The 14,220-nt window shown below is 33.7% G+C and overlaps 1 protein-coding gene across 2 annotated transcripts in view; it reads left to right on the top strand.

The window, feature by feature from the left end:
- Positions 1-14,220, top strand: part of ATRNL1 (attractin like 1) — an 843,932-nt gene that overhangs the window by 273,748 nt on the left and 555,964 nt on the right. For both annotated transcript variants that reach the window (XR_016038801.1, XM_055424575.2), the window contains exon 21: positions 7,850-7,902. Coding sequence is in view for 1 of the 2 variants with exons in the window: in XM_055424575.2 (XP_055280550.2) it covers positions 7,850-7,902 (53 nt within the window). In the remaining variant the exon portion in view is untranslated. The remainder of the gene's footprint in view (positions 1-7,849; positions 7,903-14,220) is intronic.

Below are 14,220 nucleotides of genomic sequence, written 5' to 3' on the forward strand. Positions count from 1 at the left end.
CTGGAAGGGCTTTTAATGCTTTTAATCCTAAGTTTACAGTTTTGAGACTAAGCTTACCAGTCTTTGGTGCAATCCTTTTCTGTGATATGCTGTTCCCATTCATAATTGGAGACAAAGGGACCCCTGAAATGGTTCAGCATCCTGGGATTCTACCCTTCTCTGCATCTTGGCCTGGTAATTTTTTACCCCTTTGCTCTCCAATATTTTTAAGTATTAAAAAAAAAAACTACTCTTTTTAGTAGTTTTTAAGTATCTGGCTAGTTCTGTTTATTATTACTGGACTCTTAAGTCCATAAATAGCATTACAGTTTTAGAACATGTAGCTCTTCTACTATTTCAGGATTTACTATACATTCATGTCTGAATTTTTAGTTTATTTATGATACATTGTCTTAGAAGTATGATATAAATATTGATACTGTGATATTACTTAATATAATCTTTCTGTTTATATGATTTTTATGAGTCCCTTTAGAGGAAAAGCAAAAGAAAAGCAAGTGTGTCCTACTTTGTGTATAACTTTCATAATTTTATAAAAACATAAATTTATTTATCAGATTCTCAGTTGTTTTAAATATTATGTTATGGTATTTCAAATTACAGCAATTAGATTTAACCCTTCTTTAGCTTCTGAGTAGAAAAATTATATTTTACAGTAAGATATATATATATATGAATATATATAAGTATTTACATCAGTAGGAACAAAATGAAGGGTGGTATTTTAACACTTATAAATGGGGGATTATTTTATTATTATATTTTTGTTTTTTCAAAATGATATTTATGATTTAATATGGTCACATAAATAAATGGTAACCATTATTTAGGTGCCATGTAATGATAATATTTACCCTTTCAAAGTCCCTAATGAATATTTCAGCCTAAGCCTGTTTTATAAAAAGGTCTGGCTGTTTGCTTAGTGGGAATAGAGGATGATTATCTCTTTGCTTAGACACGGAAATACTTTGAAGTTATGTTTTTAATTAAGCCAGGCAGAAGACTTCTGAAGGCTTTTAATGCTTATTTCTAATCTTTATACAGAAAGATTCTGAATTTTAAAAACATTACTTAGCTTACATAACAGAATTATTATTAGTGTAATCTATATAGTACCATACTAACTGGTTTGAAGAATTATTTATATGTATACTTTTCCATTCATATTCTCTTTACCCCTTATAATCTGAGTTTGACCTCAGTCAAATACTTTTAGCTTCTCAAATTATTTATTATGTGAATTAAATTGTACATATTCATATCTCAAATAATTGTATTAAAATATCTTATCATAAAAATTTTGTGTATAACAAAAATATTGTAGACAGATCCTTAGGTGACTACTGATAATTTCTGCCTTCTGGTCTTCACACACTATTGTATAATCCCCTTTCCTTGAGTATGGCCAAGACATGTGACTTACTTCTAAACCAGAAAATTTAGCAAAGATGATGGATAGCACTTCTATAATTATGTTTAGTTTTTTTTGTGTGTGCGTGATGTGAGGATTGGATCTAATCTTACATTTCTCCAAATGGTTATCCAGTTGTCTCAAGTACTGTGTAAGAGGATGACTATCTTTTTACACCAGTCATTTAAAACACTGCTTTTATCATACATTAGAATTTTAGTAAATAGTAGCTGTACGTATTTCTGGGATTTCTGTTCTGTACCATTTATCTGTCTGCTGCTGCTGCTGCTAAGTCACTTCAGTCGTGTCTGACTCTGTGTGACCCCATAGACAGAAGCCCACCAGGCTCCCCTGTCCCTGGGATTCTCCAGGCAAGAACACTGGAGTGGGTTGTCATTTCCTTCTCCAATGTGTGAAAGTGAAAAGTGAAAGTGAAGTCGCTCAGTCGTGTCCGACCCTTAGCGACCCCATGGACTGCAGCCCACCAGGCTCCTCCATCCACGGGATTTTCTAGGCAAGAGTACTGGAGTGGCTTGCCATTGCCTTCTCCGATTTATCTGTCTATGGATGTACAAATACCATATTGTTTTAATTATATACATGTTGAGTATATTTTAATTCTTTTCAGTCTCAGCTCAGTTTCAGTTCAGTTGCTCAGTCATGTCCGACTCTTTGCGACCCCATGAATCACAGCACGCCAGGCCTCCCTGTCCATCACCAATTCCCGGAGTTCACTCAAACTCATGTCCATCGAGTCAGTGATGCCATCGAGCCATCTCATTCGATGTTGTCCCCATCTCCTCCCGCCCCCAATCCCTCCTAGCATCAGACTCTTTTCCAGTGAGTCAACTTGTCGCATGAGGTGGCCAAAGTATTGCAGTTTGAGCTTTAGCATCAGTCCTTCCAATGAACACCCAGGATTGATCTCCTTTAGAATGGACTGGTTGGATCTCCTTGCAGTCCAAGGGACTCTCAAGAGTCTTCTCCAGCACCACAGTTCCAAAGCATCAATTCTTCGGCCATCAGCTTTCTTCACAGTCCAACTCTCACATCCATACATGACCACGGGAAAAACCATCGCCTTGACTAGACGGACCTTGGTTGGCAAAGTAATGTCTTTGCTTTTTAATATGCTATCTAGGTTGGTCATAACTTTCCTTCCAAGGAGTAAGCGTCTTTTAATTTCCTGGCTGCAGTCAGCATCTGCAGTGATTTTGGAGCCCCCCAAAATAAAGTCTGACACTGTTTCCACTGTTTCCTCATCTATTTCCCATGAAGTGATGGGACCAGATGCCATGATCTTTGTTTTCTGAATGTTGAGCTTCAAGCCAAACTTTTCACTCTCCTCTTTCACTTTCATCAAGAGGCTTTTTAGTTCCACTTTACTTTCTGCAAGGTCCCCTCAAAGCCCTTCCTTCCATTGTTGCTTCTAGCTAGTCTTGTATGTTTTCCTGCATGTGAACATTAAGGTCAACTTTTCTAGCTCCTTTAAAGCGCATTAGAATTTTTCTTAGATCAAATTAACCATTATCTTTGAAATTAACTGCCAACTTGATGATCTTGAGATAGCCTAATGAAAAACAAGGAACGTCTTTCAGTTTATTTATATCTACTTTTGTGTTTTTCCAGCTGAATTTTATGTTTGAAATTTCATTATGTTTCCTTTGCCACTATTTATTTCCTCAGTTGTTTGTAAACACTGGTGAGTCATTAAATGAAATCTGAAATTAAAATGCCAAAAACTGGTGTCTAAACTCAGCTCATATTTTGAAAGTACTTTCAATCATTCAAAATTTTTCAGTAATGATTAATATAAAATCTTTTAGACAATGTTGTTTCTAATTTACTTTAGTGAGTTTGAAAATGTAAAAGAGAATGTCATTTTTATATTGGATACCTTTAAGAACTCTGTAAAGCCTTTGATTTTTATTCTTATCAAGTTCGTGTTAATTTCTTATAGTTCTTAAAATTCTAAGTTTGAGTAATGAAAGCCAGCAGAAGTTATTTCCTAAGCAGAAGCGTATAATTTCATCCTTCTGAGAAAATTTGTGGTCTAGAGAAAATAAAATTTTAAGTATTCCTTGTCAAAATTATGTTGAAGTTATACATGTTATAATTATATTGATTATTTGAAAGAAATGAATTATTAACAACAAGAATGAAAACTTCATAACTCCCATATTGGAAAATAGGTTTGGGTTGGAGCTTTTAAAGTTAACTCATTGATAAATTGAAAAGTATTTGAAACCCCTTGTTGTCTGTCAGTTTGTCATGTTAAATTGCTGTGGGAACTTGAAAGTCCTCTACTCAATATTTAGGCAATAAGATATGCAAAGAATATCATGCATAAAAATGCAGGGAGTGTTATTTTGAATGTTTTCCTATTCTGAAAATGCGACCCGATGGACTGTAGCCCGCCAGTCTCCTCTGTCCATGGAATTTCCCTGGCAAGAATACTGGAGTGGGTTGCCTTCCCTTCTCCAGGGGATCTTCCCAATCAGAGGTCAAACCCTGGTCCTTGTGCATTGCAGGCAAATTCTTTGCCATCTGAGCCACCAGGGAAGCACAATATTGAGTTATCCACTTGCAACAACTCAAGTTTACTTTTTGTGAGAGAAAAGGACTTATAGCAGTATTGCAAATCAGTCCTTTAGAATATGTATATATTTGGTATAAAGTGGAAAGATTTAAGGAGCTAAATCTAAACAAAGGAACAATAATATAGGAATATTATGCATTCTGAAGTGCTTAACCCAGTAGTAATGGCTTTCATCATTTTCTCAAGCTAGAAAACTACTATATATCACACATTTAAAAAGTACCTTTTGGAGAAGTCACCTATACCCTGAAGAAAACTTATACGCCAGAGTTTCTTTTTTCTAGAGAATAAAGTTAGTGGTATAAAGGGCTATATAATAATTTTGTAGTTAATGTAGAAAAATATTTACTCTTCACCTCATTTTTTTTCATGGATACAAAATTAGCAAGCACATGACTGAAAAATGCATTCAGAATGTAACTGATTATTTACTTTTCTTCTCAACTGTTTGGACCTTCGTTAATTAAAACATATATGTATTCCTTGGTTTGAATTGATTCTACTAAAACTAAAGACGTTTTTGGAAGAACCATCTTGCTTTTTAAAATTCTACATATAATTTCATATTGAGAAACTTTATTCAGTTACCCATGTGTATATATTTTATAATAATTAAATTTGGAGGACATTCCAAGAAGTAGCATTATGCAAAACCAAGCTACATCTCTTTTAGGCACTAATTGTCATTTTAACTGAATTCTGGAAACAGGGATTGGGAAAATACAAACTTAAGAAATTTTCAAAATACTTAGGATTTTTTCCTACTGCTGTAGTTAACCATATTTTTGAAGAATTTAACTTAGAATTCTTGAGCCTGAAAGCTCACATGTTCTTCCATTTCGTTACAGTCTGCTTACAAGACTTCAAAGTTTGAACTCCTGAATTTAATCTTGAATGATTTAAAGAAAGCTGTTCTCCATGTTACAACTGAGGATGTCTTTTAAAAATACAGATTAATTGGTTTAGAAACTGGGGAAAATATATTAATTTCGATTACCAGAAGTAAGAAGATGATGATTTATGAATTCCCGCACTTTCCCATACCTAACAAAATGCCTTTAAATCATTATCCAGACTTGAAAATTCTTCCTCATGTTGTTAATGAAGAATACATGTCCCCTAAATTCATAATTTTCTCCCATCCTCTATATTCCTTTTTTTTTTGTTTTTATTTATTTTTTTTGTAATTAATTTATTTTTTATTGGAGGCAAATTATTTTACAATATTATATTGGTTGGTTTTGCCATACATTGATATGAATTCGCCCCGGGTTTACATAAGTTCCCCCTCCTGAACCCCCCTCCCACCTCCTTCCTCCCTTTATCCTCCCTCTGGGTCATCCCCGCATGCCAGCCCTGAGCATCCTATAACATGCATTGACCCTGAACTAGTGATTCGTTTCACAAATGACAACATACGTGTTTCAATGCCATTCTCCCAAATCATCCCACCCTCACCCTCTCCCACAGAGTCCCAAAGACTGTTCTATACATCTCTGTCTCTTTTGCTGTCTCGTATACAGGGTTATCATTTGCATCTTTCTAAATTCCATATATATGCGTTAGTATACTGTATTGGTGTTTTTCTTTCTGGCTTATTTCACTCTGTATAATAGGCTCCAGTTTCATCCACCTCATTAGAACTGATTCAAATGTATTCTTTTTAATGGCTGAATAATACTCCATTGTGTATATGTACCAAAGCTTTCTTATCCATTCGTCTGCAGATGGACATCTAGGTTGCTTCCATGTCCTGGCTATTATAAACAGTGCTGCAATGAACATTGGAGTACATGTGTCTCTTTCAATTCTGGTTTCCTCGGTGTGTATGCCCAGGAGTGCGATCGCTGGATCATATGGCAGTTCTATTTCCAATTTTTTGAGGAATCTCCACACTGTTCTCCATAGTGGCTGTACTAGTTTGCATTCCCACCAACAGTGTAAGAGGGTTCCTTTCTCTCCACATCCTCTCCAGCATTTATTGCGTGTAGACTTTTGGATAGCAGCCATTCTGACTGGTGTGAAATGGTATCTCATTGTGGTTTTGATTTGCGTCTCTCTGATTATGAGGGATGTTGAGCATTTTTTCATGTGTTTGTTAGCCATGTTTATGTCTTCTTTGGAGAAATGTCTGTTTAGTTCTTTGGCCCATTTTTTGATTGGGTCATTTATTTTTCTGGAATTGAGCTGCAGGAGCTGCTTGTATAATTTGGAGATTAATCCTTTATCAGTTGCTTCATTTGCTATTATTTTCTCCCATTCTGAAGGCTGTCTTTTCACCTTACTTATAGTTTCCTTTGCTGTGCAGAAGCTTTTGATTTTAATTAGGTCCCATTTGTTTATTTTTGCTTTTATTTCCAATATTCTGGGAGGTGGGTCTTGGAGGATCCTGCTGTGATTTATTTTGGAGAGTGTTTTGCCTACTTTCTCCTCTAGGAGTTTTATAGCTTCTGGTCTTACATTTAGCTCTCTAATCCATTTTGAGTTTATTTTTGTGTATGGTGTTAGGAAGTGTTCTAGTTTCATTCTTTTACAAGTGGCTGACCAGTTTTCCCAGCACCACTTGTTAAAGAGACTGTCTTTTCTCCATTTTATATTCTTGCCTCCTTTGTCAAAGATGAGGTGTCCATAGGTGCGTGGATTTATCTCTGGGCTTTCTATTTTGTTCCATTGATCTATATTTCTGTCTTTATGCCAGTACCATACTGTCTTGATGACTGTGGCTTTGTAGTAGAGCCTGAAGTCCGGCAGGTTAATTCCCCCAGTTCCATTTTTCTTCCTCAAGATTGCTTTGGCTATTCGAGGTTTTTTGTATTTCCATACAAATTGTGAGATTATTTGTTCTAGTTTGTGAAAAAGATCGTTGGTAGCTTGATAGGGATTGCATTGAAAGTATAAATTACTTTGGGTAGTATACTCATTTTTACAATATTTATTCTTCCAATCCATGAACATGGTATATTTCTCCATCTATTAGCGTCCTCTTTGATTGCTTTCAGTAGTGTTTTATAGTTTTCTACGTACAAGTCTTTTGTTTCCTTAGGTAGATATATTCCTAAGTATTTAATTCTTTTCGTTGCAACAGTGAATGGAATAGTTTCCTTAATTTCTCTTTCTATTTTCTCATTATTAGTGTATAGGAATGCAACACCACATTAACAAACTGAAACATAAAAATCATATGATTATCTCAATAGATGCAGAGAAAGCCTTCGACAAAATTCAACATCCATTTATGATAAAAACCCTCCAGAAAGTGGGAATAGAAGGGACATACCTCAACATAATAAAAGCTATATATGACAAACCCACAGCAAACATTATCCTCAATGGTGAAAAACTGAAAGCATTTCCCCTAAAGTCAGGAACAAGACAAGGGTGCCCACTCTCACCACTACTATTCAACATAGTTCTGGAAGTTTTGGCCACAGCAATCAGAGCAGAAAAAGACATAAAAGGAATACAAATTGCAAAAGAAGAAGTAAAACTTTCACTGTTCGCTGAGGACATGATCCTCTACACAGAAAACCCTAGAGACTCTACCAGAAAACTACTAGAGCTAATCAATGATTACAGTAACGTTGCAGGATATAAAATCAACACACAGAAATCCCTCTATATTCCTTTTGTGTGTTTTTTTCCGTTTATTCTCTCACTCATGTCTGTATATAGGCTTTTTACATTAATTCTTTTGAAGATTTGCTTTTAAAACTTTAATTAATAGTATAGCTTTTAATATGTTTTAATGTAGAGTTTAATTACTTGTTTGCTTGAAGGAAAAACATGAAGCTTTTGAATTTTGTTGTTTAATAGTAAATGAGTTTTTTGTGTTTCTACAGATGTGACTCTGAAAATCGCTATGTTGGTAATCCACTTAGAGGAACATGTTATTGTAAGTATTTGTGTTTTTTATTTTAGATAATTGGTTTGTTTTATTAGTTTCAGGTGATTTTACAGGTAATAAAATTAATTTTGAATAACTAATGTTGTCATTAATAGTTTATCGTTTTTATTTTTGAATATTATAGCTCCATATATTTTGCTAGGGAAGTCAATGTCTCTTTGCTATATTCTCTAACTATATTAATATTTGGTGCATTTTTTTCCACTTTGAGGAGTAAAACAGCAGTAGATCTTATTTTGAACATGCAACAAAAATCAGAACTTGAGTAACTCAGTTGGATTTTAATGTAATCTTTTTCATTATGGTTAAATTTTGAACAAATGGAATTTTGTGATAGATTTTTATGGGAGGCAATTTTGGTTTTACTAAAAAGCAGTACTGATTTTGTACTGAAAGATCCTGTTATTGGCTAGTGATCATATGGCAGATATATGTTTAACTTTCAAGAAACAAGCAAACGATTTCTCAAATGGTTGTACTATTTTACATTTCCACCAGCACTGTATGAGAATTTCAGTTCTTCAGAATCTCTCAGCACTTTGTATAGTCTTTTACATTTTAGCCATTCTAACTGTGGTTTTTCTTTTCTAACTTCATTTTGTGTAACTGTGTTAATAACTTTCAAAGATGAATTTGACAAGATTGTGTTTTAAAACAAGAATAGTTAAACAGTATGAAGTGAACTTCAAAGATTAACTAAATTCAACTGAGATCTCTGGACCTGGCGATTTTTTAATTGGCAGATTTTTTGTTGTTCATCTTCTTTTCCCCCATATATAAATGTGGGCTTTTGGATTTATTCATTGTGTACACTGACTTTGTTTTCTAGCTCATCTGTTTTAGGTTTTGTCCTTGGTGACGTCCTTCTCTTTTATAGTTTGTAATTGTTGTTTTTGCCTCCATTTGATTCAAGTTTGCTTTTTAGTATTGTTTTCTGTATAGTTTGTGGTTCAGTTTTAACTTCTTTTGAATTTTTTAAAGAATTTTCTTAATTTCAATTAAGTAAATCTTACTAAAATCCATGTTTTAATTATTTTTTTTAATTTTATTGAGAATGTAGCATAAGAATCCCCAAACTTACTAAGATATTTTTGTAGTCTATGGGACATTTGACAGTGTTTGTAGAGGTTTTTGTGTATCACAAGTAGGCATGGGGTGTGGAGCCTGTGGACTTCTAGTGGGTAGAGGTTGCTATGGATACATGTCCTACAATATACATGAGAGCTCCTTAGAACCACGAATCATCTGACTCAAATTTCAACACCATGAGGGTTGAGAAACCCTGATTTAGAGGTTTAACCAGATTCAGATATGATTTTGGAGGAAATATTTTCACAGGTGGTTTTGTGTTCTTAATGGAACTGAAGCACATCTCTTTTTGGTTCTTAGCAGACACTTATGCTCAATGTTAGATTGCCACTGATTTAGGGGTTATAAACTGTGGTGTTCTTACTCCTTTATTTCTTGACTGGAAAACTTTTGTGAAAACAAATTCCCTTGAGCGAGGCATTTGCTTACTTATTGTTACAGGCACATAGGAAAGGCATGATACATTTTTAATATATTAAAAAAATTTCAGTTTTCAAAATAAAGAATACTTTGCTTAGTAAGGTTGCAACTTGGTTTGCTGTGTTTGTAGCATGAACTTATGGACACATGCATATTTAATATGTTTCAGTCCACTTGCAATTATTGTCCTTACTGATGTTTACATTGTCTGTTTTCTATTTGTTTTAATTTATCCTCATTCTCTATATTTTCCACATGAATTTTATTTACTTCTCTCAAACAACTTGGATTTTATGGGGACATATTTTTGTCTGACTTTTTAAAATTAGAAATTCCTGTTTGATTCTTCTTAAATATTTAGTGTTTATTATATCCCCGAAGAGTAATTTATTTACAATTATGGACACAAATAAATTACTTTCCATTTTGTGATTCATGGGGTCGCAGAGAGTCGGACACGACTGAGCGACTGAACTGAACTGAATACTTAAGCCTTTTATATTTAAGACTAAGATGATTTTTCTTTCGATCAGTGCTATCCAAATTAAACTAGTATAAGCTATATGTGGAGTTAAAATTTTTCTACTAACTATATCTCAAATATTAAAATAAACGAAGTTAATTTTGATAATGTATTCTATTTAATTCAAAATATTTAAAACATATCAGTATAAAAAGTCATCAATGGCCTATTTTTATTTTTTCAAGTGTTTGAATACAGCTCGTATACTATACTAATGGCAATCTCAGTTCATGTTAGTCACTTTTTAATTACTCAGGACACGTGTGACTAGTGACTACCGTATTGGAAGCTCATCTACTATATAGGACTCTCATTGTCTCTTTAAAACGTTATAGGAATAGTCATAAAGCACTAGATGGCAGTCTTGTCACTTGTTATGAGACCTTAAAAGAGTAATAACATTTAAAAGAAATGGTGTTTTTTAAAAAAGAGAAAAATGGTCAGTGGTTCTTGTAATAGTGTTAATGGAAACTATCCTGATTTTAAAGACTGGAGTATTTAAAATGCAGGTCCACACTGTAACTTGAAGCAATTGAGTGTTATGTGGTGTTAATTTAATTGAAACTAATACTACAGCACTTGTATCATTTAGGCAGTCTTAGTAGTTTTTTAAAATTCAGTTTAAACCCCCAAATCAAATGTATTTGATAGCTATCATGTATCACATGGGAAAAAAGTTTCTATCAATGATATCAAATTTGATTGACCCCTGTAAGCATTGAAGGACTTAATTATTCTTGGCAAATGTGAAAAGTAGTAGCTACGAAGTAGTATAATTTCTTTTTTTCTTAAATGCATTTTGAAAAATTATAATAGCAATTATAGTGAAGAAAACCGCAAACACAAGATGAAAGACTGGACTATGAAGATGTTATAGAGGGTGTATTTCCATGAGTAGAATCAGAGTACGAAAAGCCACTTACTGAAATCATCTACTTTATGCTTCTGCTATATGTAATGTTCAAACTGCTGATTGTATTTCAGTATATTTCCAAGTAATCTAATATATTTTTGTCACCTTTTTCTCTGGAAAAAATAGCTGTTTTGCTTTGATTTTTCTCCTATTGCTTTTTAGAGTTCAGTGTGCAGTTTTGTGATGAAAATAATACACTTCCCTCTTTTAAGAGTAAGAATTTTAGTTACTACTTTTATATTCCATTCTCACCTCTACCACTGTTCACATCTTGCCTTCGTTCATATTACTAAAAATTAAAATATTTATCCATTTATCTCCCTGTAAAACCTCTCATTATTATTGATTTATTTAATTGATGTTTTGACTGAAAGACATTTTTTATAAGTGTATTATTTATTGGATTTGATTTTTTCTTTTGTTTCATAAATGAGAGATAATATTTCTAGTGTGTGTTTTGTTGTTTCTAGTGTGTGTTATAGCTATAAATTAACAAATGTCAGCCTCAATTTAATTACTTAAAATTCTATGTCATGTAAAATAGTGAAAACAATTAAAACTTGAATTAACCTTATGTTTAGTGTAACTATTCTGTGTTTTGTTTTAAAACAGAGTAAAACATTTCTTCTCTTTTAAATGAAATATATTGTACTTTAATAGTTTATGTGACTTTTTAAATGATAAATATAAATAGAAATTTAAATAGGATCTGCCTGGTACATCTGCAGATAGAGCAGAAGTGACCTTGATCGACACAAAGAATCTACATTTTTATATTTCACACATTGAAGAATGATAGATTGAAGATTGTTTGGCAAAACATAAATGAGCCACATGGTTGACATTTTAATCTTATTCTTTGATTCATGTGTTTTTATTAGATTTCCTGAAGCTTATAAGCCAGTGTTTTTAAATATGTATCTTAGAATTATTGAAGATCTTAGCGTATTCCAAAATGAAGGACGATACAGCACAATTACGAGAAAGTGAAAAATAGCTGAGAAAAAAGTTGCTATTAACTTAGAAAAGGGATGAAAATTTATTTGATTGTATATTTATAAAGACGTGTTATGTTATTCTGGTTATGTTAATAAACATCATAAAAATAGTTAAATTAAAAAAAAAAAAAGTTTAAGGAGGGAAGCAAAAATGTCTGAAAACCTCCCACCAGGGCTCCCCAGTGGAGCTGTGCTTTGTGTGTCCTTTGTAAAGGTGCCCAACTGCTAGGGAGCGGAACAGATGTTTGCCTGTACTAACTTTTCTTGCTAAGTCATGAAATGTGATATGGGGCTTTCTAAGTCTTGAGCAATGGTTGATAGCTCCTTATTTGTATGAAGATGCTGAATGTGCTTTTCTGATGCTGAATGCATGCTTTTTCTAAATAAATTATGTCCCGAGACTGGTTTCACATGAAAGAGGTAATAGCATGTCTCATATTCCTATTGTGAACAACTATTTTTCACAGATATATAGCTCATTATTTTGCATCATTTATTAAATAAAACTGGAAAACCATCTGATTTTAAAATAACAATAAACTAGTTAAACTTTATTGAGCACTTACTGTCCCAGGTTATTCTAAACTTTTTCCATTTATTAGCTTATTAAATCCTCAAATGAGAAGGGTATGCTTATTATCACCTTTTTTTTTTCCCGTTTGTAGAAACATTAGGCAGAGAAAAGTTGATTCATTTATATAAGATCACAGGCTGAGGAAATGTCAAATCCAGTTTTAATCCAGGCAGCCTGGGTCTATAGCCACTTCTGGGTCTATAGCACCCACTCTCAACTATAGGTGATAAAACTGTTTCTATTAAAATTCACAATATATTTAACCTGAGTTGTTTTTATATAAATGTATATGTGGAGAAGGAAATGGCAACCCACTCCAGTGTTCTTGCCCGGAGAATCCCAGGGACAGAGGAGCCTGGTGGGCTGCCGTCTATGGGGTCGCACAGAGTCGGTCACGACTGAAGCGACTTAGCATGTATGCATTGGAGAAGGAAATGGCAACCCACTCCAGTGTTCTTGCCCAGAGAATCCCAGGGACAGAGGAGCCTGGTGGGCTGCCGTCTATGGGGTCGCACAGAGTCAGACACGACTGAAGCGACTTAGCAGCAGCAGCAGCAGCATATGTATACATATATAAATAAAATAAAAATATCATGTAAAAGAAAATGAAAACAGGACCTAAATAATTTAAAAAATTGAAACTGTTTTCTCCATAGGTGTGTGGATTTATCTCTGGGCTTTTTATTTTGTTCCATTGATCTATATTTCTGTCTTTATGCCAGTACCATACTGTCTTGATGACTGTGGCTTTGTAGTAGAGCCTGAAGTCCGGCAGGTTAATTCCCCCAGTTCCATTCTTCTTCCTCAAGATTGCTTTGGCTATTCGAGGTTTTTTGTATTTCCATACAAATTGTGATATTATTTGTTCTAGTTCTGTGAAAAAGATCGTTGGTAGCTTGATAGGGATTGCATTGAATGTATAAATTACTTTGGGTAGTATACTCATTTTTACAATATTTATTCTTCCAATCCATGAACGCGGTATATTTCTCCATCTATTAGTGTCCTCTTTGATTGCTTTCAGTAGTGTTTTATAGTTTTCTACGTACAAGTCTTTTGTTTCCTTAGGTAGATATATTCCTAAGTATTTAATTCTTTTCGTTGCAACAGTGAATGGAATAGTTTCCTTAATTTCTCTTTCTATTTTCTCATTATTAGTGTATAGGAATGCAAGGGATCTCTGTGTGTTGATTTTATATCCTGCAACTTTACTGTAATCATTGATTAGCTCTAGTAGTTTTCTGGTAGAGTCTCTAGGGTTTTCTGTGTAGAGGATCATGTCCTCAGCGAACAGTGAAAGTTTTACTTCTTCTTTTGCAATTTGTATTCCTTTTATGTCTTTTTCTGCTCTGATTGCTGTGGCCAAAACTTCCAGAACTATGTTGAATAGTAGTGGTGAGAGTGGGCACCCTTGTCTTGTTCCTGACTTTAGGGGAAATGCTTTCAGTTTTTCACCATTGAGGATAATGTTTGCTGTGGGTTTGTCATATATAGCTTTTATTATGTTGAGGTATGTCCCTTCTATTCCCACTTTCTGGAGGGTTTTTATCATAAATGGATGTTGAATTTTGTCGAAGGCTTTCTCTGCATCTATTGAGATAATCATATGATTTTTATGTTTCAGTTTGTTAATGTGGTGTATTACGTTGATTGATTTGCGGATATTGAAGAATCCTTGCATTCCTGGGATAAAGCCCACTTGGTCATGATGTATGATCTTCTTAATATGTTGTTGGATTCTGATTGCTAGAATTTTGTTAAGGATTTTTGCATCTATGTTCATCAGTGA

Source organism: Moschus berezovskii, chromosome 12 (assembly GCF_049115385.1).
Source record: "Moschus berezovskii isolate FMDL1 chromosome 12, NW_MosBer_1.0, whole genome shotgun sequence".
NCBI classification, from domain to species: domain Eukaryota; kingdom Metazoa; phylum Chordata; class Mammalia; order Artiodactyla; family Moschidae; genus Moschus; species Moschus berezovskii.